At 35.3% G+C, this 22,370-nt stretch overlaps 1 protein-coding gene across 1 annotated transcript; it reads left to right on the forward strand.

Annotated features, from left to right (window-relative positions):
* Positions 1–512: 512 nt before the first annotated feature.
* Positions 513–21,426, forward strand: LOC115991711 (secretory carrier-associated membrane protein-like). The gene is made up of 13 exons (XM_031115571.1): positions 513–833; positions 1,792–1,857; positions 2,968–3,084; positions 3,183–3,245; positions 7,259–7,292; positions 8,112–8,234; positions 19,837–19,899; positions 19,993–20,086; positions 20,177–20,222; positions 20,351–20,418; positions 20,678–20,726; positions 20,826–20,891; positions 21,010–21,426. Exons 1-13 carry the CDS (start codon positions 768–770, stop codon positions 21,094–21,096), a joined length of 942 nt encoding a protein of 313 aa, XP_030971431.1. The 5' UTR covers positions 513–767; the 3' UTR covers positions 21,097–21,426.
* The last annotated feature ends 944 nt before the right edge of the window (positions 21,427–22,370 follow it).

Below are 22,370 nucleotides of genomic sequence, written 5' to 3' on the forward strand. Positions count from 1 at the left end.
AAGTTTACCATAAAGAAGCAAAATAATGGACATCCATTTAAGTTAAAGTCCAAATTTTAAACAATTAGAATTTAAGTAAGAGATTTAGAGTTCAATCACCGCTTACATGAAAAATTGATTGATGTCTTGATCTGATGATAAAAAGTTATTATTAAGAGTAAATGCTATAAACTGAAACTCTCTAAAAAAAATTAAAGCAATTTTTTTATTAGAACTATTTACTTATTTTATAATTTATTATTAATATTTATTTAATAATTTTACTTTAATTATTTTTAAAAATAAATTAACTTTCATATAAATTTTCATGAAGCATGCATCCTACCGAATGATACCAGTATATGTATAAAAAAAGCTGGCATATTAGCACACTAGCAGTGCATCTTTTTATTCAAAATAAATTACCATTCTTATAATAATAATAATAATAATAATAATAATAATAATAATATTCAATTCAAAGTTTTTGTTTTTTTTGAGAATCATTCAATTCAAAGTTGGAAGTTGAAAGTTGGAACAATACATAGCAGGCTTCTACAGGAAATCCAAACATTGGTTTCCAAACCGTAAAATAGAAGCTGACCAAAAGACAAGTCCTACCTACATACTTTCTTCCTTCTTTCTCTCTCCATATTTTCTTCTTCTTCTTCTTCTTGGCTTTCAATTGCGGAGAAAAAAAAAAAAAAAAAAAGCTTTAGAAAACTTCCTCTACAAGTTTCTCTGTAACAGTTTAAAAAAATCTCTGAGATTTTGTGCGTGCTGTTTCCATGGCCGGCCGTTTCGAGAAAAACCCTTTTCAAGAAGAACAAGAAGAAGAAGTCAATCCCTTCTCTGTGAGTCTTTCTTTCTCACTACATACTGTCTCTGCACTCATAGTTCAGCTCCTATCTATCTTTTATAGTTTGACTAACTGAATGTAGTGGTCGTATAGAGTTTAGACTCTGTAATATTGTTTTTAATTGTTGGATCCAGTAACTTTGTTTATTTGCTTTTTATGTTGTTCTCATTTTGAGCTTGTTTTGTAGTTTGACTTTGAAGTCCATGATTTTTTTTTTTTTTTTTTTTTAAATTATTGTTTTGTAAATTTATTTTACTATGGGTTTCTTATAAATTTAGCATATGAAGAATTAAATTTAGATTTTCTGTTAATTTTGATCATTCTTGTTTTATAATTTAATTAGTCTCAAACTTTCTTTCCAGGTCTTAATGGGTTTTTTAAACTATAAATTTTTTAGCTGATCTAGTAGTTGCTTTTGTAACAAGATATATGGATTGGATGATTGAAGTACCTTACTATGCTTAAGGTGAAAGAAAAATGTTTTTTTTTTTTTTTAGATGTGTGTCATTCTAAGATGAGTGAATTTTTTTTAATCTAAAAGATGATGTTAATTGATTCTTAGTAACATTTAATTTCATTTTTCTTATGGTGTACGTTGAGTGTTTCTCATACTGTTCATTCTGTTTGGTGTCCTGTGTTTGATTAGATTGATTGGACAACCACCAATGGGCTGAAGCATTCCACCCTTAGTGGTGGAGTGCGGTCATGGGTTCAATCCCTTATCAGCGCGTGAGTTACTTTACTTAGCTAAAAAAAAACGATGAATTGAATAACAGTTGTACCTAAACATTTATGATATATTTTCCGACCTAAAGGTTTTAGTTGTCATCGATACATAAATATATACTTCTTTGAATTTCTAATGATATAATTTCTTTCCTTCAGCTAATATTGTTGATATATGTTTTGGACAAACTCTTGCTGCAACTTCTCACTATAATTTTTACAAACAGGATCCAGCAGTTAGGGGAAAGGCATCAGGGCAGTCAAACTATGGTGGAGGTTCATTTTTCACTACAGTGAGTGATTTTTTCCCCTTCTTTAAGCTGTTATGGAACTCCCCTGTCCCCTTCTCCTCCAGATTGACAATTCATATATCTGTTAGATAATTAATTCTATATTGGACTTCATGCTTTTTGGTTTCAGAGTAATCTGTTATAGTTTGATTTTTTACTTGCAAACTGTAGTTTAATCTTTAATAGAAGAGGTGCACTCTTAATGACTTTAGTTTTCTCCTTAGATGTTTATATCACTCTTTTGTTAGCTGCAATTTTTTCTTTTTGTTTGAGTTAACTTTCTCATTAGTCTACTAGCAAAATCTAACTAGATCAAAATATAAAAGCATTCATGTTGTGGGAAGTCTATGCAAATAAATTCTCTTCCCCATATGTAAAAAACTTTCTCTTCCGTTTTTCTTAGTCATAATACATGCATTCTTCTAGTGCTGCTGTTCATGATCCAAAGCCATGGCACTACGTTTTGTTGAGCTACAACTATCTTTGTCTTTCAGTATGAGTGTCTTTTTCCATCACTTTCAGGTGAAAGCATCCTTAGAATGAGCAAGAGGGTCGCTGTTGGTGTTTTTCACTGTTGTGGTGTTTTTCACTGTTGTAATATTGTTCCCTTTGTACAAGTTGAAGTGAGGAGTACTTGCATCGAACCACCACTTTGTTGTGTAACAGTTTCTCCAGATTTTATAGCATAGTGGCTGAAGTGCACATATTTGTACCAGTCTTTATGTATTTTCATAATATATCACAAACTGTGGAAAAACTTAATGCTGGAGCTGTTTGATCCTTTTCCTTAGTATATGATTTGCTATTCTATTTCAAAGGTATAATTGTAATAAAATTTTGGCGCCACCTAATTTATGTAGTAACCATGTTTGTTGGTAGACACTAGACCTGAGTTTGAAACCACCTTCATTTAAGGGGGAAGAAGCTGCTTGGGTACACTTATCAGGAGAAAATATCCAAAGCCATGGTTGTGTATAATTTGTATTTAGTTAGCTTTGTGTTCCCTTCTAACCCCCCACCCCCCCCCCCCCCCTCCCCCAAAAAAAAAAAAAAAACTGGCTTTTGTTACTACTGGAACTCCTACACATGATCATAATGTTGCTATGTTTTCAGAATCCTGGAAACTCAAGGCTTTCACCTCTTCCTCCTGAACCTGCTGGTTTCAATTTTGGCCATGACGCGACAATTGATATACCTATTGACACAACTACAGGGGGACGAAATTCTAAGGTTGTTGAATTCCTGTCCTGAGTAATGTTTTTCCATATGCATTTGCTGGTAAAAGAATTGATATTGATTTTTCATGTTTTAATCTGTTTCAAATTTAGGATTTGCAAAGGAAAGAGAGAGAACTCCAAACTAAGGAGGCTGAATTGAGAAGGCGGGAGCAGGTGTGCCTTATGCCTTTGATGGAATTCAAATTTTCTTCTATTTTTGAAAGAACTATGGACCTACCATGTGGCATTCATATTTTTCAATCTGGCAGCCAACAAGGCTTGTCAATTATATGAGATGCATTTAAGTTGCTTCATTTATAATATCTGGGATTACATTTTATGAAGGCGTAATGAGATTAAGTCTACTCATAGTAGTACACTCAAGTATCATTGTTTAGTGCTTGAAGGAAAGTAAGTTATAAGTATGGGTTCAAAACCATTGTTGGAGGTTTTTTATGGACCAAACCTATTGTCTCAAAATATTTTTTCCTATTCAATATATATTATGTATTTATTGTGGTGTTGACTGGTTACACACCCTCACACAGAATATGAAAAGATTGTGAGGGCCAAGATTTTAACGTATAATAGATTGTTTATGCATAAGTATATCTTGGATAAAGTGACAGACCTCCTCAATATGCTTTGTCCTCTCTTGGAATGTAGTATTAATAGCAATGAATACAGTACCTTGGTTATCACAAAACATCTTCATAGGCTCACCAGACAAAACCCAATTCTTGTAAAAGAGATTTCTACCGTAACATTTTGTGTGATGCATGAGCCATGGCTCTACAAAAAGGAATAACATGAGTTGGGCCCTTCTGTCTGTATAACACCTTACTGATTTCTGTTAATCAGTGGCTTCGAGCCTTCGACTTATCAGGGGTGCTGAAGATTTATAGGGTTTGGGAGTGAATTAAAAAGAAAAGTGAAGAGAAAAAGAGAGAAATATAGACAAAACTTGCCAAGGTGGTTGAGCTCAAATTGAACCTCCTTCCCTTAAAAGAGCGAGGTCGAGGGTAAGATCATGGATTCAAGAGTGGATCCCCCAAGTGCATGTGTAATTTACCAATAAAAAAATGAGACAATAATTAGGAATATAGGGCTAGGGTTTTTGATTTATGCTCCAATACCATGTGACATTGATGGCTAGAGAAGAGGGAGAATATGAAAAGACTGAGTGCTCAACCCCAGAGTGGCTAGCTTCTCTCTATATATTTATACATATTAGTAACAATGTAAAATTAAAAATTTTCCATTCTATTCATAGTATAATTGATGTAGGACAACCTAGGCTTCCCACCTAGATTAGTCCTACCATAAAACCTTAGGCTTCCCACCTAAGGTGTTTGGAATCACAACCAAACAAATCAATGCAAATAATCTCAATAATGATAATAATAGTCTGTCCTACAAAAAAAATCATCTGGAGCTTTATATGCAGCTTCCAGGAATCACAAAGATAAGGATAAACTCTCCTAAACAATTTCAAATACTAATTTGATAATCCTAAACAATCTCAAATACTAATCCAATAATCCTAAACAAATGATAATGATAAACTACTAATCCTAACCAAACTCAAATACCAATCCAAACTAAACAAATAACTACGTTACAATTTGAAATTATCCACTGAAAATCTAAAATGAAATATTGAAATAACTTTTGGTTATGCTCCTGCATTATACTCCCCTGGTTTAAGAAAACTCGACCTCGAGTTTTGTAGTGATGAAGAATTAAGACTTTGGTGCTTAATACTTCCTTCAAATCAGAAATCACCCTAGGAAGCACTGAGAGTAGAATAACCTTCAATTCCTTGACACCATAGAACTCATCTGGAAACACAAAATCAATGTGTTGAATAGGCACAATTTTATCTTGAACCATAGTATCAACCTTTTGGACTTCAACAACTTGTAGATGTTCATCAACCTCAGGGATCATGAAGGGCTCAATACCACTTTCATCAGAATCAACCTCCACATCAAGTGCACCTTCAAAATCTTCGCTCACTTGTTGAAATTCCTCTTCTTGTGTAGACTCTATAATAGGTTCTTCTTGTTGCATGAATGTTGAAACATCATCTATTGGCACTTGTACCTCTACTTCAACATTAGCCTTTGGTGGAACCTGAGCATCCTTTTTCTGAGTAGAAGAGTCTATCAAAACCATTATTTTTCTTAAGTCTTGAGCTATGGCAGTGAGTTCTTGACGGAAGGATGAGGTGTTTTCTTGCTGAATACTGTCTCTGTGGTGTAGAAAATCCCCATGAGAGGATTGAGGTTGATAGTTCTCTTGATAGCATGGGGGAACATATTTCTCTCTAAGTATTTGTTTCATTTCATTCCAATCAGTTATGGCAGGCTTGCTCCTTCCTTTGAGATTATTCTCAACACTACGCCAAAAGTCTCTAGCTCTACTTCTCAATTTCAACCTTGCAAACCTAACCTTATTAGCATCTGGCGGACATATTTGATCAAAGAATTGATCCATCTCATCTAACCAATTAATGAAGGTCCATGGATCTGGATGTCCATCAAATATTGGTGCTTCTGAGACTACCATGATTCACTGGAATGGACTTTCAACAATCTGAAATGAACATGGGCTTGGTAATCTGGGCTTTGGCTGGTGCTCTGTACTGATCATTATGTGGGTCTTGATAAGCGTGGCTTGTAATAGAACTCTAGTGTTTGCTGGAACTTTTCTGCTTTGATTTTTTTTTTTTGAAATACAATAAAGAAAGACTACAATATAAAACTAAAATTTGCTAGTGTCAAACAGTAACACGTCAAACTGAAACATTTAACAGTGAAACTAAAGGAACTAGAAACAGAGGAAAACTAATAGAGAAGAAGCGGTGGAGCAAGCACGAAACATCTTTGGAGTCGACAGTGAAGAGACGGCTGGGCTTGTCGGCGATGACTGTCAGGGGCACTCGAAGGTGGAGATCGGAGCTGGTGAGTTAGATCTTGGAACTATGAAGCGGCATGGTGGGAGCAAAGGTGACAGCGTGTCGGCGGCGGTTGTTGGTGATGATTTCGGCGGCAGGTTGTGCGATGGCGTCATTCCGTTGGTGGGATCGGCGGCTTGGTGGTGGCTTTCAACTCTCTTGTTCTCAATCCGGCGGTTTGAAGTTGTGGATCTGAATTTTTTTTTTTTTTTTGGGTGGAATTTATATTCTCTGTTTCTGAGCAGAAACGGCTTGATTTGTGGTAATTGCAAAGATCTCGTGAGGCATACTTGGAGTGTTGCTCATAGTGGGTTGTACTGGTGGTTGGGCCGTAGAGTTGATCAAAGTGGCTAGATGTTTTTCCTGTTTGGCTTGAAAGGCTGGGTTCACGGTGACGCTGGATTGACAGTTGTTGAAAGAACGATGGATTTTGGATTGCTAAAGGGGGCGATCGGGTTGGGCTCTGATACCAAGTTGATGTAGGACAACCTAGGCTTCCCACCTAGATTAGTCCTACTGTAAAACCTTAGGCTTCCCACCTAAGGTGTTTGGAATCACCACCAAACAAATCAATGCAAATAATCTCAATAATTATAATAATAGTCTGTCGTACAAAAGAAATCATCTGGAGCTTAATATGCAGTTTCCAGGAATCACAAAGATAAGGATAAACTCTCCTAAACAAATCCTAAACAATTTCAAATACTAATCTGATAATCCTAAACAATCTCAAATACTAATCCAATAATCCTAAACAAATGATAATGATAAACTACTAATCCTAACCAAACTCAAATACCAATCCAAACTAAACAAATAACTACGTTACAATCTGAAATTATACACTGAAAATCGAAAATGAGATATTGAAATAACTTTTGGTTATGCTCCTGCATTAATAATAGTTCTTTCTTTTTTCTTGTTTAAAGGTTATGTTCTCTATTAAAATACTTTGTTTTTCTCTGTGACTGAAATGTGGAAATGGTAGGTTGGCTCTCACTGACTTGATGGCCTTAAACAATTTGAACTGTGACATGGATATTAGATACTGAAAATCTTTAACAATAGCCAAAAATAAGAAAACCATTTTGGTAGAATTTCCCCGTATATATCTTCTTCTGTTAATTTCATTGTAAATAGCTCTCCCAATTTGTTTAGTGATTCATGTTTTAGTTGATTTGTGGCATCTCCATGAATTTCACTCATCAACTTTTTTGATGCCATGTAGGAAGTAAAACGGAAAGAAGATGCTGCTGCACGAGGTAATTTGCTTTGCTTATATTTGAATTTGCCTTTTTTTGGGGGGGGGGGGGGGGGGGTGGAAATGTTCCTTTGCTTTGCCATTTTCCTGTGTGTTAAATTATCGATTGTCTCAAAAGTTTAAGCTATTAGGAAATGGTGAATTTAGTTACTTAACTATATTTCTAACATTCCCCCTCATGTGTGGGTTCAAACACCCTTTTAATAGGTGAGGCTCAACATGTGAGATTTTTAACATGCGAAGACGGGGGATCGAACTCAAGATCTCCTATTTTGATACCCTGTTAAATTACTGATTGTTCCATAAGTTTGTGCTATTGGGATATGGTAAATTTAATCATTTAACCACATGCTTCTAACACTCACCCTCACGTGTGGGCCGAAACTATATTTTTAATAGGTGAGACTCAACATGTGGGATTTTAAATGGAGATAAAGTGAAGGAGATAAGGATCGAACTCAGGACCTCTTGCTCTAATACTATGTTAAATTATCGATTGTCCCAAAAGTTTAAACTATTAGGAAATGATAAATTTAGTCATTTAACAATAATTCTAACGTTGTGTATTATATTTCCATCTTTAAACTTGGAACATCCATCGTGTTTTGGGTTGCATTCAAAGTCATTTTTGCATTTAAATGCAGTCAATATTCACCAAATTGAGTGCACTAACCCTCTTTATGAATATATTTACATTATAAAGTTGTGATCTCAATTTTGGTGCAATACATGGTACCAGTTCTATTTCCTAGGGAAATTATTCTTTCCTCATGGTTCTGCCATGTAATTTATAGTTTCAGTTCTTTCTCTCATTCTGCAGCTGGAATTGTTCTCGAGGAGAAGAATTGGCCTCCTTTTCTTCCAATTATTCATCATGATATTGCAAATGACATACCAATTTATTTGCAAAAATTGCAGTATACTGCATTTTCCACATTCTTAGGTATGTCACTCTTTGCTTCATTTTATGGTTATTGCATTTACGACATTGTTTTGAATCTCAGTCAGGCTGCTAATTTACCTGCAAATTGTGGTTTGAGTTATTTATGTATTGATCATTGGTTAAATTGATCCTTTTATGTTGGAGCTTAGGCTGTTTCCACTAGTGGAATATGTTTTTTGGTGTGTGTGGATAGGGTGGTTACATTCGTCCTTGTAAAATCATTTTAATAAATTGACTGGTTTATTGTGTAATTGATTTAACTGATTGATATCTTGTGTTTCGTTTTGATTACTATTATAAATATATTTTTTAATATTTTTGAGGCAATTTGACTTTGTTGTTTGGATATTTTTATGCCAATTACTTGACATGTGTCTTGAGACATAATTTGAACATGAAACATTAACAAAATTTTAACAACGGGTTTCAATTAGTTCAACTAGTAAAATGTCTGATGGTTGAATAAGAAATCTAAGATTTAATTTTTGCTTACATCAAAAACTAATTGATGTCTTAGTTTGATGATAAAGAGCAATTATCAAGAGTAGACACTATAGGTTGAAACTCTAAAAAAAAAAAAAAAATTTAACATTATCTTTTGTTGGACTATAGGATTAAAATTATTTAACTGCATAATTGAAGTCTTTAGTGCAAAGTTGTGAATGCTGAATTGGAGGCCACTTCAATTTGGCTAGGGGAACAAAGCAAAGCATTTCAGTACTAGTCTATATTGTTGTACCATTTATGGATTACTGCTATATATATGTGTGTGTTTGTGCTTGTGTGTATATATACACAATTAACTATAATATTTCCATTGACATAAAATGAAAGATTTTAATATTTATATATTTACTTACTAATTTGCTAAATAGTTTCATTTATTACTCACTGGGCCAATTATTGCCAAATTCTTTTGATTTTTACCCATATCTCAACTTAGTTTGTAGTCCAACAGATTCTTTCATTCTTGTTTTCTTTTTTTCTTCTCTTTTTTTCGTCCACTTAGTCTCTTCTTTTATTTTTTTCCTCTTTATTTTTTCTCCTCCACATGATTTCTCTCTCTCTCTCCATGCCTCACAATCTCTTCAGACTTCTTCCTATCTCCTACTCTCTCTTTTTTTTCCTCCCTCTCTTTTCTCCTCTGGCTCTTCCTTACACTTTCTTAATTTTTGGTTGGGGTAATTTGTGGGGAATGGAAAATGAAGAGGAGAAAATAGGGGTGATTTGGGTATTTGGTTGGGAGGGGGAAGGGAGAGGGGAAGAGGGGGGGTTGATTTTGGTGGGGCCCAGGTGTTTTCTCTCTTGACCCACCATTTGGGGTGATTTTGGAGTGTCCCTAAATTGGGGAGAAAATGGGAGAGAGAGAGGGGGTTTAGATAGGAATTTACCCATTTGCCCCTCTCCTTCCTTTCATGTTGGTTCCCTTCTTTCCTTCCTTTTCTTATTATTATTATTTTTTTGGGTAAATTACAATAACTTACCTTGAGGTTTGGGGTAATACCAAACACATCCAAGGGTTTTAAAAAATGACCAATTTAGTCCTTAAACACTAACACCGTTTGTGCACCGTCTATTAAATCATTCTATTTCATTTTTTACGTTTTGCCTTTCCTTTGCTCTGTTGCTTTGCTCTCTCTTCTCCACGCTAGAAAATCTCTGTCGCTCTCTCTCTCAAGCCAAGCTATATGGTTTCAGACTCAGCAAAGAACCAACAAAATCCGCCACTAGAACGGTTTCGGAGTCAATTTACCCATAAATCTCATGCCATACGCTTTCGTTTAAAGCTGGGTGGTTCACTAAAGCTGGGTGGTTCACTATCTAGGAGGATGGTAGACTACGGTTGCTGGGTAGCGATGAGTGGTGGCCAGCGGTTGCGAGATCATAGTTTTGGTGGAGCTCGCTGCCGTGGTTATGGGTTTAATTTTTTAATTTTGATTTGGGTTTGTTTGGGTTTGGGTGTGAATCATATGATGTTGAATAGTCGGAATTGTTAGGGTTTGGGGAGGATGAGTGGGTAGTGATAGGTGGTGCCATGGTGGACGGCGGTTGCTAGGTCACACGATGGTCTTTGTTGTGGGTTTTTGAAATATTTTTGATTTGGGTATGTTTGAGGTTTGATGTTGGATGGTTGATTGGTTGAGTTGATCCACGTTTGATTGTCTTGTGTGATGTTGGATCTAATTGGGTTGAATCATTGATGTATTGAGATTTTTTTTTTCTTTGAATGTTCTGCATTTTTTTTTTCTCAAACAAAACCGTGTATGATTTTGGAAAGTGGATATTGGTTTAATGAGATTTTCCTTTTGAATTTTGCTTACATACATGGTTGTGTATAAATTGTATATCCTTTGGATATTGATTTGAGCTTGTGAGTGAGAGAGAGGCGTTTATGTTATAGGCGAAGAGGAGAGAATGAAGAGGAGAGAATGAAGAATACAAAATAAACTAAAAAATTGTTTGGAAGGGAATGAACAAACGACATTACTCGCCATTTGTATTTAACGACCACATTGGTCATTTTTTAAAACCATTGGATGTGCTTGGTATTACCCCAAAGCTTAGGGTAAGTTACTTTAATTTACCCTTTTTTTTTTCTTACAAATTTTATTTCATTTAAATAATTTTTTTAATGTAATAGGGGCATTAGATTAAATTTTTATAAACTACATTTTCTATTTTCTCATTTTTCTTTTCAACCAAACAAAAAGAGTTTTCCATCCTAAGAAGAATGGAAATGGGTACGAGTACGAGACTGCAACACAGAAAGTTTTGAAAAAATAGGACATGGGTATGGTGGGACAAGTCTATTAAATATATTTTTATTTTCTATATATTATTAAGCATTTATTTTCCATATAATGTTAAATTTATATCAATTTAAGAGTCATAATGAATAATAAAGCAAATCAATGACTATTAAAGGATGTTTAGAAATTAGAATCCAATCCAAGAATAAAGATATCTATTAATTTTCAAATGCACTATTACTATTTAGAGCATGGATGCTCTCTTTCTTTTGTGAAAGGGTATTCGATTCCTCTTGTTCTCATGTCCCAATTGTGTTCTGCATTGCTGGGACACGCATGCAAAAATGTCCTAAATGTGTCAAGTGTCCAACATAGGTACGGAATCTCAAATGAAGTGTTCGGGTACAACATGGAAACCATCTCTCCACTTTTCCATCCTCCCAACCAAACATACATGAGGGAAAACTAAGTCCTTTTTGTCTCAACACCTTCTTCTTTTTATTTTTTCCTTAACACCATATCACCTTCATCACTCTCAGGGCACACCATCTCCCTGGTTCAATAGTTGTGTTTTAGATTGTCACAATTTTTGTTACATTCCATGTTTTAGCTTTTGAGAAATGAACCGTGTAAGCTTTTGTTTTGTTTTTTTTTTTCTCCTCATTCCATTGTTAGATTAAAATTTTTTGGAAAAAAGTCCAGAAACCTGTATTGGTCTGAAAGAATTTGCTGTCCAAAACACCTTGAAATGGCCAAAACTTCATGAAACACTCCAAAATTTAAGCCAGTAGGTTTCCAAGGGTTAGCTTGTACTGGCCAACTCAGTACGAAGTTGATAACATTGCTTAAGTGTTGGGGCACAGCATTATGGTCTGCTTGTTTAGGCTAAAATTTTATTTCCAAATTTTTATGCCTCAATATGCTCATGGTTGGAATATTCACGTGTGAGTAGTATGGTTGGTTAATAAGTGAAGTCCCACATTGGATGCTAATGAGAAGAGTGAGTGGTTAATATAACATAGTTGAGCTCATACTCATAGGGCTTTGGCCTTGCCGGTTAAGTGTGTCTCTATCAATTGGAGTCTCCCTAAAGTGTTTCTCTCCCCAACGCTCATAATGAACTTGGTGCTCATCAATGGCTTTGAATTGGGTTGCCAGTCTCTGCAATCACATAGGCATTGATCCCATTCTCCTTGCACTTAATGTCTATAAGATGCCATCTTTTGCTTGGGGCCTGCACCTTTTGTTTGCTGCCAGCCTTTTGTGTACCAATATCCTATGTAAAACTCATTGGTAGGACTGTTCATGGAACCAAAAGGCCTGACAAGTGACAAAACCTACTGGTCTGACTCGGCCCAATCAGATCTAGACAGATTTGATGGCATGCTTGCTCAGTGACAAGTTTTGAAGCATCAAACCTAACCCTTATCAGTAAGACTGGGGTCTAGGCACTTGCCACCTGCCTAACCCAACCTGCCTATGGGAATAATGGTAATCCCACCATTAATTACTTCATTTATGAATTTCATAGTAATAGAAATAGATATCTTACTGAGACAAAATTTGTAACTTGTTATCCTCTTGCCAAGCAGGCAAAGATTTACCTCAATGGAAAAGATGATTCATTCGAATCGACATAAGATTCCATATACATTTCATTTGCATTGCCGGAATCCATGTTGTATATTTGGAAGAGGTTGACCTCCTTGCTTTTCTCCCCGTCCCTTTCTTCCTTTCAACCACCCTTTCTGGCATCAGTGACCCTAGATCTGCCACTAGTGACCCCAAATTGGAAACCAATGAGCCCAAACTCTCCTCTCTCTCTCTCTCTGGCGAGCTTCCCCTCCCTTCACTTTTCTCCCCCACTGTCCTCCACCTGCTGCCTCACATTGACAATACTGCCATAACCGACCACCTATCCAAATGCAAAGTCAGGTCAGTGGCTGGATTGTGTTGGTCGGTGAAAGGTTTCTTTCTACCTTACATGCTTGGTCAAGTGGTGGGTTGACCATCAACCCAAACCCAATTGACTTGTGCATACCCCTACTTGTCGACCTTATTTTGAAGGCTTAAATTGCTTGGGCCTAGATAGATTGCAACTGCATCTCCTTCCTCTTCCCACTTCCTGGTGAACACCATACTCAATGAGGGTTGTTTTGAGGCTGGTTTATGCACTCTAGCTGATGCCTCTGTGACATTTTTCATAATTTATTTTATACATCTGCAAATTACCCATTCAAAGGGCACTCAAGTGACTGCTGAACGTGTCTTTTGAGACCTGAAGGATGGGATATTGATGAGATAAGGGAACTTTAGTTGATCAATACCTTATGGGGAGCTTAATGCGTATGACAATGAAGCATGGAGGATGCTGAACATGATGATCATGGCATATGATATATCATAAGAGGTTTTGTCCTTACAAGTTGGGAGTACATAACATAAATTACCAAAAATATGGTATGAATAGGCTCGTCAGAGATGCTTTGTTTTTTATGGTATATACATATTGATGATGTAGAGATGAAGATTGTGTGGAATTTGCATTATATATTATACATATAATGTGTTGTGCATGCTCAAAGGCTCTCTCTCTCTCTCTCTTTTTTTTTTCCTAGAGGACAACTTTTCATTGATCATAATTTGGGGCTGATATATTTTTCAATTACAAAAATACCTAGGAATGTGATGAGATTTATGCGTTTTCAGATGTGTTTTTACTTGTGCTACATTTTATGACAATTCTTGGTATTTTTGTGATTGGAAAATGTATTAGCCCTGAATTATGATTGGAATGTTTTGTCCTTAGAAAAAAAATAAGAGAGCCAATGATTGTAAGGGGATTGATGGGAATTGTAGGGAAATTGACTTAATTTGAAGTAGTCACCCTCCATAGAGAAAGAGAGAGATTAAGAGAGAGAGAGATGATCTAATGCACTTAAGCAATGAATTGGTTTATTCTTTAATTGATATCTAATGTTGAATTACAATCATGTATTTATAGGAGACTAGCTCTAATCTCATTAGCCCACATGACTCAAGATAATTGGCTAGTTAATTCAACATGTGCTATATGAATTAAGTCATGTGTTAAATGAACTACATGTGCTCAAATCCTAACTAACTCATCCTAATCTCAACCAACTAACTAACCAAAGGGATTGCAACAATTATTTCATATTCCTAACATTTCCCTCCCCTTGAAAACATCTTGCTCACAAGGTGGTGTTGTAAAATGACACCTTCTTTAAAGGAGATCTTCCAATGGATCAATACCTTAATGACATTTTGATCATCATATTCATGCATTTCTCTTTGACAAGTGGTCCCATGCACAAGAAGGTTTCTTCTTCGTTGAGCTTCAAACTTTGCTCGAATTCTTGAGCCTTCAATGGTTCTTCAATCTTCAAGATCTCATTGGTTCTTTGAACCTTGGAATGTTCTTGTATTCTCAAGATCTCATTTGATTCTAGAACCATTAAAATTTTTGGCGCTTGCTTCTTGGATCACCAACACTTGGATTGCTAATTCTAGAATCATAGACTCTTGATTGGAAGCCTCCATTGGTGCATCAAGAATTGGTTCTTCAAAGATCATCATCTTCTTCATTGGTTCTTTGGACTGAACTTCAAAGGTAGCTTGTACATGGATATCATCATCCACTTTGACACAAAAATCAACGTCCTGGCTTGCAACAACAGTAGTAAATTCTTGGAACTTAATTTGTTCTTTGAGTTCCATTGAATCAAGAGATTGTAACTCCTCTTCCGTCATATTCTCAAGATCCTCTTACAATTTTAAGAGCTCCTTTCATGGCCTTTTTAGATTTAGCCAACGCCTTGACTTTCTCTGAAACATCCTTGACATCCTCTAAAACTTTGTTCACCATTTGCCGTATTTCTTTCCAAAGTTCTCTTTTGTCACATTCGCTCGTCTCAAGATCGACAGCTCTGATACCAAATGTTAGGAAATGGGGATGAATATGAATTGTAGGGGGATTGATGGGAATTGTAGAGAAATTGACTTAATTCGAGATAGTCACTCTCCATAGAGAAAGAGAGAGATGAGCACTTAAGCAACGAATTGGTTTATTCTTTAATTGATATCTAATGTTGACTTACAATTATGTATTTATAGGAGACTAGCTCTAATGTCATTGGCCCACATGACTCAAAATAATTGACTAGTTAATTCAACATGTGCTCTATGAATTAAGCCATGTGTTAAATGAGCTAGCTACATGTGCTCAAATCCTAAATAACTTATCCTAATCTCAACCAACTACCTAACTAAAAGGATTACAACAATTATTTCATATTTCTTTTTTTGATAGGTAATAAAGATATATATTCAAGAACACTACCGTATGCAGAAAAACATAAGGCAGAGAGAAAAAATACAAAGGGAAAAGAAAGAGTAAAAAGATAAAGAAAGGAAAAGATGCTAAGTACACATGAGAGAGCTAAGGAACATAGGGAGAGAATCACTAGAGGTGAGTCCCTAAACCTTAGACCAGTCAAACAAAGTGCCACTGAAAGAGGCCAATAATTGGTCATCCGAACTTTCTATGTCCTCAAACGTCCTCCTATTTCACTCCCTCCAAAGACACCGCATCAAGCATAAAGGAGCTAAATTCCAAATGCTTTCCAGGCCAATTCCACCAACCGAATAGAGTATCCGCAACCGATCTTGGCAAGACCCAAGAAAACCCAAAAGATCTAAACATCAAACTCCACAACCGATAAACCTTTCCACAATGTAGTAACAAGTGATCCACTGTCTCCCCATTACTACGGAGCCTATGAGGCTAGTTTTTCCAAAAACAAAAAAAATGCATGGTTAATGTTATTTTTTAGACCATCAAAATAAATAATCATTTGGCATAAAATACCCACAATCTCCAAGAGATAATTTTTTTTTTAATAAATTAATACCTCTACGTTGATGTAATACCAAAATAAGAATGAAAGAATAAAAATGATAACATAATAAGAGCAACATTTAATACCCAAATTTGACATGTGATACTATTAAATACTTGTCAATATAGTTCACAAAAATTGCTACTTTTCAATTTGCTATAAACTTCAATAGAATAATCTTTGCTATAGACAAATCACTGTATTCATATTTACACGTGAACCCCATTGAGTAAACCAAAATGTCCATAAAATCAGTAGTGTAAGCCAACCATAAAGACTTTGAATTCCAAGATTGTTTTCATTTAGACTCTATATCACTATATGATCCCTTTGCCAAGGATCTCAATTAGAAATTCACAATTGTCGAAGCACCAAAAGAATATCTCAACCCAATCTACCGGTATAGGTCTTTTTATCCAAGATTAGACTGCACCATACTCATGCATTATCCATATGTATCATCTTGTCATAATGATGAACACTTTGGTAGCTGTTAACAATTTAATCAAGGAAAATATAATCAGAACACTTACTAAATTGAATAATTAAAAAAAAAAAAATTATTTGAATCCATATTGAGGAAATTCAAGGTCAGGACCAAATGAAAAAAAAAAAAAAACTAGGGATAATTACAACTTACCCACCGGTGGATTGACCGAAATTTAAGTTACCTACCCGTGGTTTGAAATTTGACACTTTATTCACCTAAGGTTAGCTCAGTTAGGGTTCCGTTACCTACCTCTATTAAAAATGAGGCTAAATATATATTTTTGCTTTCTTTTATGTCTCTCTCCTCTCATAACATAAAAAAAACATAAAAGAATAAGACAAAACAAGATCAAAAAGTGAGGGTTTTGTAAAATTGTGGTGTGACTACTTGGAAAACAAAAAAGCTTAAATTAAATATGGGTAACACTTATCTTAGACGTTCCATGACTTGTGAAATTGCATATTGACCATAGGCTTAAATTAAATTCCATCATTGAAAACACAAAACATAACGATGCAAAAGGATAAACAAGCGCTCACCGTAAATCACTAGCGGTTGAAAGTGCATCTTTTGAGAAAAAGATGCAAGTCTTCTCTTCTTTCATCTTCTTTTTTGCGTCTGAAGTTTCCCTTTTGATTCGTTTGACACGCCTTTGTGTATTTTTGGCTTCTTCTTGACATCCCTTCTTCTATTCTTGATTGTAAAAATTTCTATCAAACTTGCAAGAGCCAAGGCACCTCCCAACACAAGCACCCCTCCAATACCGTCACTTTTGCCTTGGCTAATCTGGGTTTTCCTCTCATCTTTCTTGCTTGTGCTCTCTTGCCTGTCCATGTTAATTTTCTCTCTTCTTTTTGTTTACATGGGATTGATGCCCGGAAGAAAGTAAGCACCGTAGATAGATATAGTGTAAGCAAGCAAGGGGGCGAAGCGGTAAGCAAAGATCAATTGAGAATATAAGGATAGGTTGTAAGCTACGAATCACGAGTTATGGGTTCAGCTATTTCTTCCCTTCACGTAAGAGGCAGGATTCTATCCCTTCAAAACCTGCCTGTGCTCAAGTCAAGTAGAAATAGGGTGGTCTACTTTCTGTGTCAGTTTAGTTTATGTTGGGTTTGGGCAACAAAAGGTAGTTGTTTTCTTTTTAAGGGAAGAGATGATAAGAGAGGAATTAGGAGATGTAGGATTGACTTTGTGAGCGAGTGAAGTATCAATAATCAATATAGGAGGTTGAACTGGGCATAACTTAGGACAGAAATTTCAATGGAATAACAACATTTCTGCAACAAAATTCTTGACAAAAGCTTCTATGATGGTGGTAATGTTTGTTTATAATTTTTACAAAACCCTTACTTTTTGATCTTGTTCTCTTATTATTTTATGTTTTTTTATGTTTTGAAAGGAGAGAGACATAAAAGAAAGCAAAAATGCATATTTAGCCCCATTTTTAACATAGGTGGGTAACGGATCTCAAACTGAGCTAATTTAGGTGGGTAAAATGTTAAATTTCGAACCACGGGTAGGAAACTTAAATTTCGACCAAACCACAGGTGGGTAAGTTGTAATTATCCCAAAAAACTATTTTTAAAGCAATATCAACAAAGAAACAAAACCTAGAGAAATTCAACTATAGCATAGACAAAATCAAATTGACAGGAGTAAAAACTTAAAAAATCCAATTCCTTTTTATCAACCTAAAACTTCTCATATTCATCATAAAATAAAATAATAAAATAAATAATCCTAAAAATTCTGAAAATATCCAACATAGACTCTCTCAAATAATATAAACAAAAAAGCAATAGTTTCAATTTTGTGCTTGCTTAGCATTAAAAAAAAAAAAAAGTTATTTAATTTAACTTTTACTCCAAAAAATAAAAAAGAGAAGCCCAATTAAACTTCAAATCTGCAATACATTGGCTGGAAGGATACATAATTTGCAAAGAGGAATGACATAAAATTGAAGAATAAAAATTATGGTTGTTTCTCTAGCTTGGCTGGTAGCAACATCTAATAACAGTAGAGGAAACAACAAAGTAGCTAGCAACAACATATGGCCCCACTGAAAAAAATAAAATAAAATTGTCAGTGCAAAACTACAGAAATCCTCCACGAACTGTCTTCATAATTCGTACATATGGGATTACGAAACCTATTGTTGGGCTGTGGGAAAATATGGGAAAACAAAAGAAATTCAAAATTTTATTTGATTTCTGTTACCTGAACCCCAGATGAAGATTCTAATCACCAAAACAAATGGGAAATTATTTGAACTTTATACAATTGTCTACTCAATTAGTCAAATTTATATCCTAAACAGAGAAAATTGCTAGAATAAGTGAACATAGATAATTCAAGTTAAATGAGTCACAACTAAACAAACAAATTAAACCATGGTAAGTCAAAATACCAAAGGAAAAAGAAAAACAATTTCTGGGTGCTCAAGGGTTGGGAGTGTGGAAATGCTTTTTTGTTGTCTAGCATTAAATCCATTAGCCTGGTGGGGGAGTCTTATTCAAGATAAAAGAAATCCTATTCCATTGTGGTTACCTTTTAGTGTTATACAATTTTAAATTTTGAATTTGGAAAATTAATAAATTTTGGAGGTAGCTATCCAAAACATTTAGTTAAGTGCCTAATTTTAAGGGAAGGAATAAGGATTGAGGAGAACGTAAATGAAAGAGTTGGAGGTGGGTTGAAAAATCTGAAAAGTTAAAAATTTAATAAAAATGAGAGAAGTTAATGATGGCAGGAGCCTAGAATTAAGGGATTGAAAGATTTGAACTTGATATTGGAAGTTATATTTTGAGTCTAATATTGGTTGATTGTGGGTTTGAATGTGCTGAACGTGGGTAAAACCGTAAGTTGACTTGTGGGTAAAGGAGTTGAGATAGCAGTGGGTATTTTGGAGTAGTAAGTTTATGTTGTTAACCCTATTAGTAAAGCAATTTTAACATTTTCAAATGGTGGCAATTTTGTACAGCCAAATAGTGTACTCCAAATAGGGGAATCTTGTTATTAGTAGTATAGATAGTATAGATGCAAACAGGTGTTTTATTTCATTTTAGTGCAATTCATGGATGTCGGTGGTAGGCGGTTCACCTCTTACATCAAAACTACCTTAACTAAAGCCCAATATTCTAAAGTACAATAACGAACAAAGGAAATAAATTGTTTGGTGTTAGTATTCACTCTCCACAGCATAAGCTTGGCTTGTTTGAGTTAGTCAATTTTTGTTGGCCAAGTCAATGAAATTATCTGCCACAAACTCTGTTTTACCTTTTTCTTAGCATCATGTAATCTTTCAGTCTTTATTCAATTTGTTGTTATGAGAGACATTGCATTTGTGTTCCATGTAATATGATGAATTTTTTTGAGGTGTTATATATCTAAGCCAGCAAAGGTGGTTGATGTTGGTGATGGTTGGTTATGTTGCGCAGGATTGGTTCTTTGCCTTACTTGGAATGTCATAGCTGTTAGTACAGCATGGATTCAGGGGGAAGGTGAGTTCATCAATATGTTTCACATCTTTCCTGGGTATTTGGGAGTCCTCGTTATGGGTTTTGAATCTTAATATTCTTATTCTTTGGTTGTAGGGGTAAAAATCTGGTTCCTTGCCCTTATCTACTTCATAGCAGGGGTTCCTGGAGCCTATGTGTTGTGGTATCGGCCTCTTTATCGTGCGTTTAGGTACTTGTTTCCCATGATTTCCTTCACTTAGCTGTTTGTATATGTAGCTACTTAATTCAGTTGTTCACATTGGCAAGAAATCTCTTGCAGGACTGAAAGTGCCATGAAGTTTGGATGGTTTTTCATGTTTTATATGGTAAACTTCTTATGTTCCTTTAGAAATGCTATTTACTTTAAGAATTGAAAGACAACTAATTATTCAGCAAAAAAAGAAAAAAAGGATGGACATCTAATTACTCTCATTCGATTTTCTTGTGTCTACAGCTTCACATTGGCTTCTGCATCTTAGCTGCTGTTGCACCTCCTATAATTTTCAAAGGAAAATCACTCACGTATGTTCCTCTAAAATTTCTAAGTTGTTCCTTTGGGGAATCATGGATCTTTCTTTTGTTCAGAGTGGATTTACTGCAAAGAGATTGGTGTTTAATTGCATTTCCCTTGTGCTTATTTATTTATTTTTGGCCCTAACCATTAAGCATACCTTAAAAATTTTGAAAATGTTCAATTGTTATCTTTGTTAATGCTGATGGTGGAACATAATATTTTCCCCATGTGGTGCTGATGTTTCTATGTTGTGTTCCTTTGAAACAGAGGCATTCTGGCTGCAATAGATGTTGTGGGCAACCATTCGTTGGCTGGGGTATGTTTCTGTAAAGTTCATTGATTGGACTCTTGAGTTCTACATTTTAATTTCTTGTATTGCAGAAGCTTGATCATAATTTTCTTTTCCTGCTTGTAGATCTTCTACTTCGTTGGATTTGGATTATTCTGTCTTGAAATATTGATCAGCATCTGGGTAATTCAGGTATAACTTACTCCTCCATTCTTCTAGCCTAAAATCAGAAAAGCAAATGCACACACACCGCAGAGCACTCACTCTTCTTTTCTTGTTTTCTCATATGTTCTGTCTACTTTGTTTGCAGCAAGTGTACATGTATTTCCGAGGCAGTGGTAAAGCTGCTGAGATGAAGCGGGATGCAGCAAGAGGAGTTATGAGGGCAGCACTATGATACCAACCCAGTGGCAAAACGCAAGATGGTGGATGTATGGACAGATTGTATATGCCCTTAGCTACAGAAAATGAGGATAGTAATATCATTTGCTTTAAGTTTGCTTTTGTGTTACACCTGTTTATAGCTTAGTTCCGAGTGTTACCTTTTGTTCATGTGGTGTACTGGAGTACGGTTAGAGGATTATTATAAACATGGGCGTGGTGGAAAAAAGTACAATTCTTTGTATATTTGATTTGATTGTAGAATTTTATTTTCCGTTCCATTCTCAATTGTCTTTAACTTGATGTCGGAGAATAGTAATATCCTTCCTACAACGGTGGTTTGATACAACTGGGTGATAAACATGCCCATATGACTTACATGCATTGAGGTTGCAACATATGAAATGCTTCATTCTTGGATTCTTCTCCCCTGTCGCGCCCAGGAGAAAAAAAATAGTAATAGCTCCAAACGAGATCCATTCAATTTTCAATGTTTAAATACAGAAAATTGTTGGCCGAAAAAAAAGTGCGTAGAAGTTTTTTATTAAGAGTGTTTGAGTCACAGTTCTCAATTTAGAGTGTTTAGTTTAGCTAATTTTCTAACTCAAAACTCAATTTTCATTACCAAAAGTTGAAAATTTGCCGGTCTCACCTAAAAAAAAAGTGTTTGGTTCAGTTTTTGTTTGGAGTTTACGTAACTCAAAACTCAAAATTTTGAGTTTGAGTCACCGAAAATGGGAACAACTTTTCGAAGTTTTCAAGTTATGAAAACTAAGTGGTATTCTTGTAATTAACTGCATCCATGTGTAACCCGAGTCAGAAAATTGTCCCCCATCAACTTAGAACAAGACTGTTGCTCATTCTCACTTTCTTCCTTCTCATTACACTAGCTATTACTCCAAACTTAGGCCCCTTTGGATGGAGGGGAGTAGAGTAGAGTTGGTTAAAAATACCCTAATTTTGAACTAAATTTACTCTACTCTACTCTCATTTCCTCCCTTTCAATCCAAACGGACCATTAGAAACCACATTCACCTCTCTTCCTTTCCCTAACTTTCTTCCTTTTCATAACCTTTTTCTCCCTCCTCTCTTTTCCACGGTAATTTTTTACCTTGCATCTGAAGACCACCACCTACCCAGCCAAGCTCTCCAGCCCAGCTGAAACCCAGAAACTAAAAACCAAAATAGAGTCGTTGTGATATTTAGGTCTCTCATGTCTCTCACTTGCTCCATTTTCGGAGATCTTAGCCTAGGTAAACTCTCTCTCTCTCTCTCTCTCTCTCTCTCTCT

The sequence above is a fragment of the Quercus lobata genome, chromosome 5 (assembly GCF_001633185.2).
Source record: "Quercus lobata isolate SW786 chromosome 5, ValleyOak3.0 Primary Assembly, whole genome shotgun sequence".
In the NCBI taxonomy this organism is placed as follows: Eukaryota; Viridiplantae; Streptophyta; class Magnoliopsida; order Fagales; family Fagaceae; genus Quercus; species Quercus lobata.

Excerpts from the sequence above, each read along its gene's own strand:
- LOC115991711 (XM_031115571.1), top strand. The coding sequence starts at position 768 with ATGGCCGGCCGTTTCGAGAAAAACCCTTTTCAAGAAGAACAAGAAGAA. Across the intron at positions 3,085-3,182 it reads CAGGGGGACGAAATTCTAAG|GATTTGCAAAGGAAAGAGAG; the intron begins GTTGTTGAATTC and ends TTTCAAATTTAG. Across the intron at positions 8,235-19,836 it reads TGCATTTTCCACATTCTTAG|GATTGGTTCTTTGCCTTACT; the intron begins GTATGTCACTCT and ends TATGTTGCGCAG.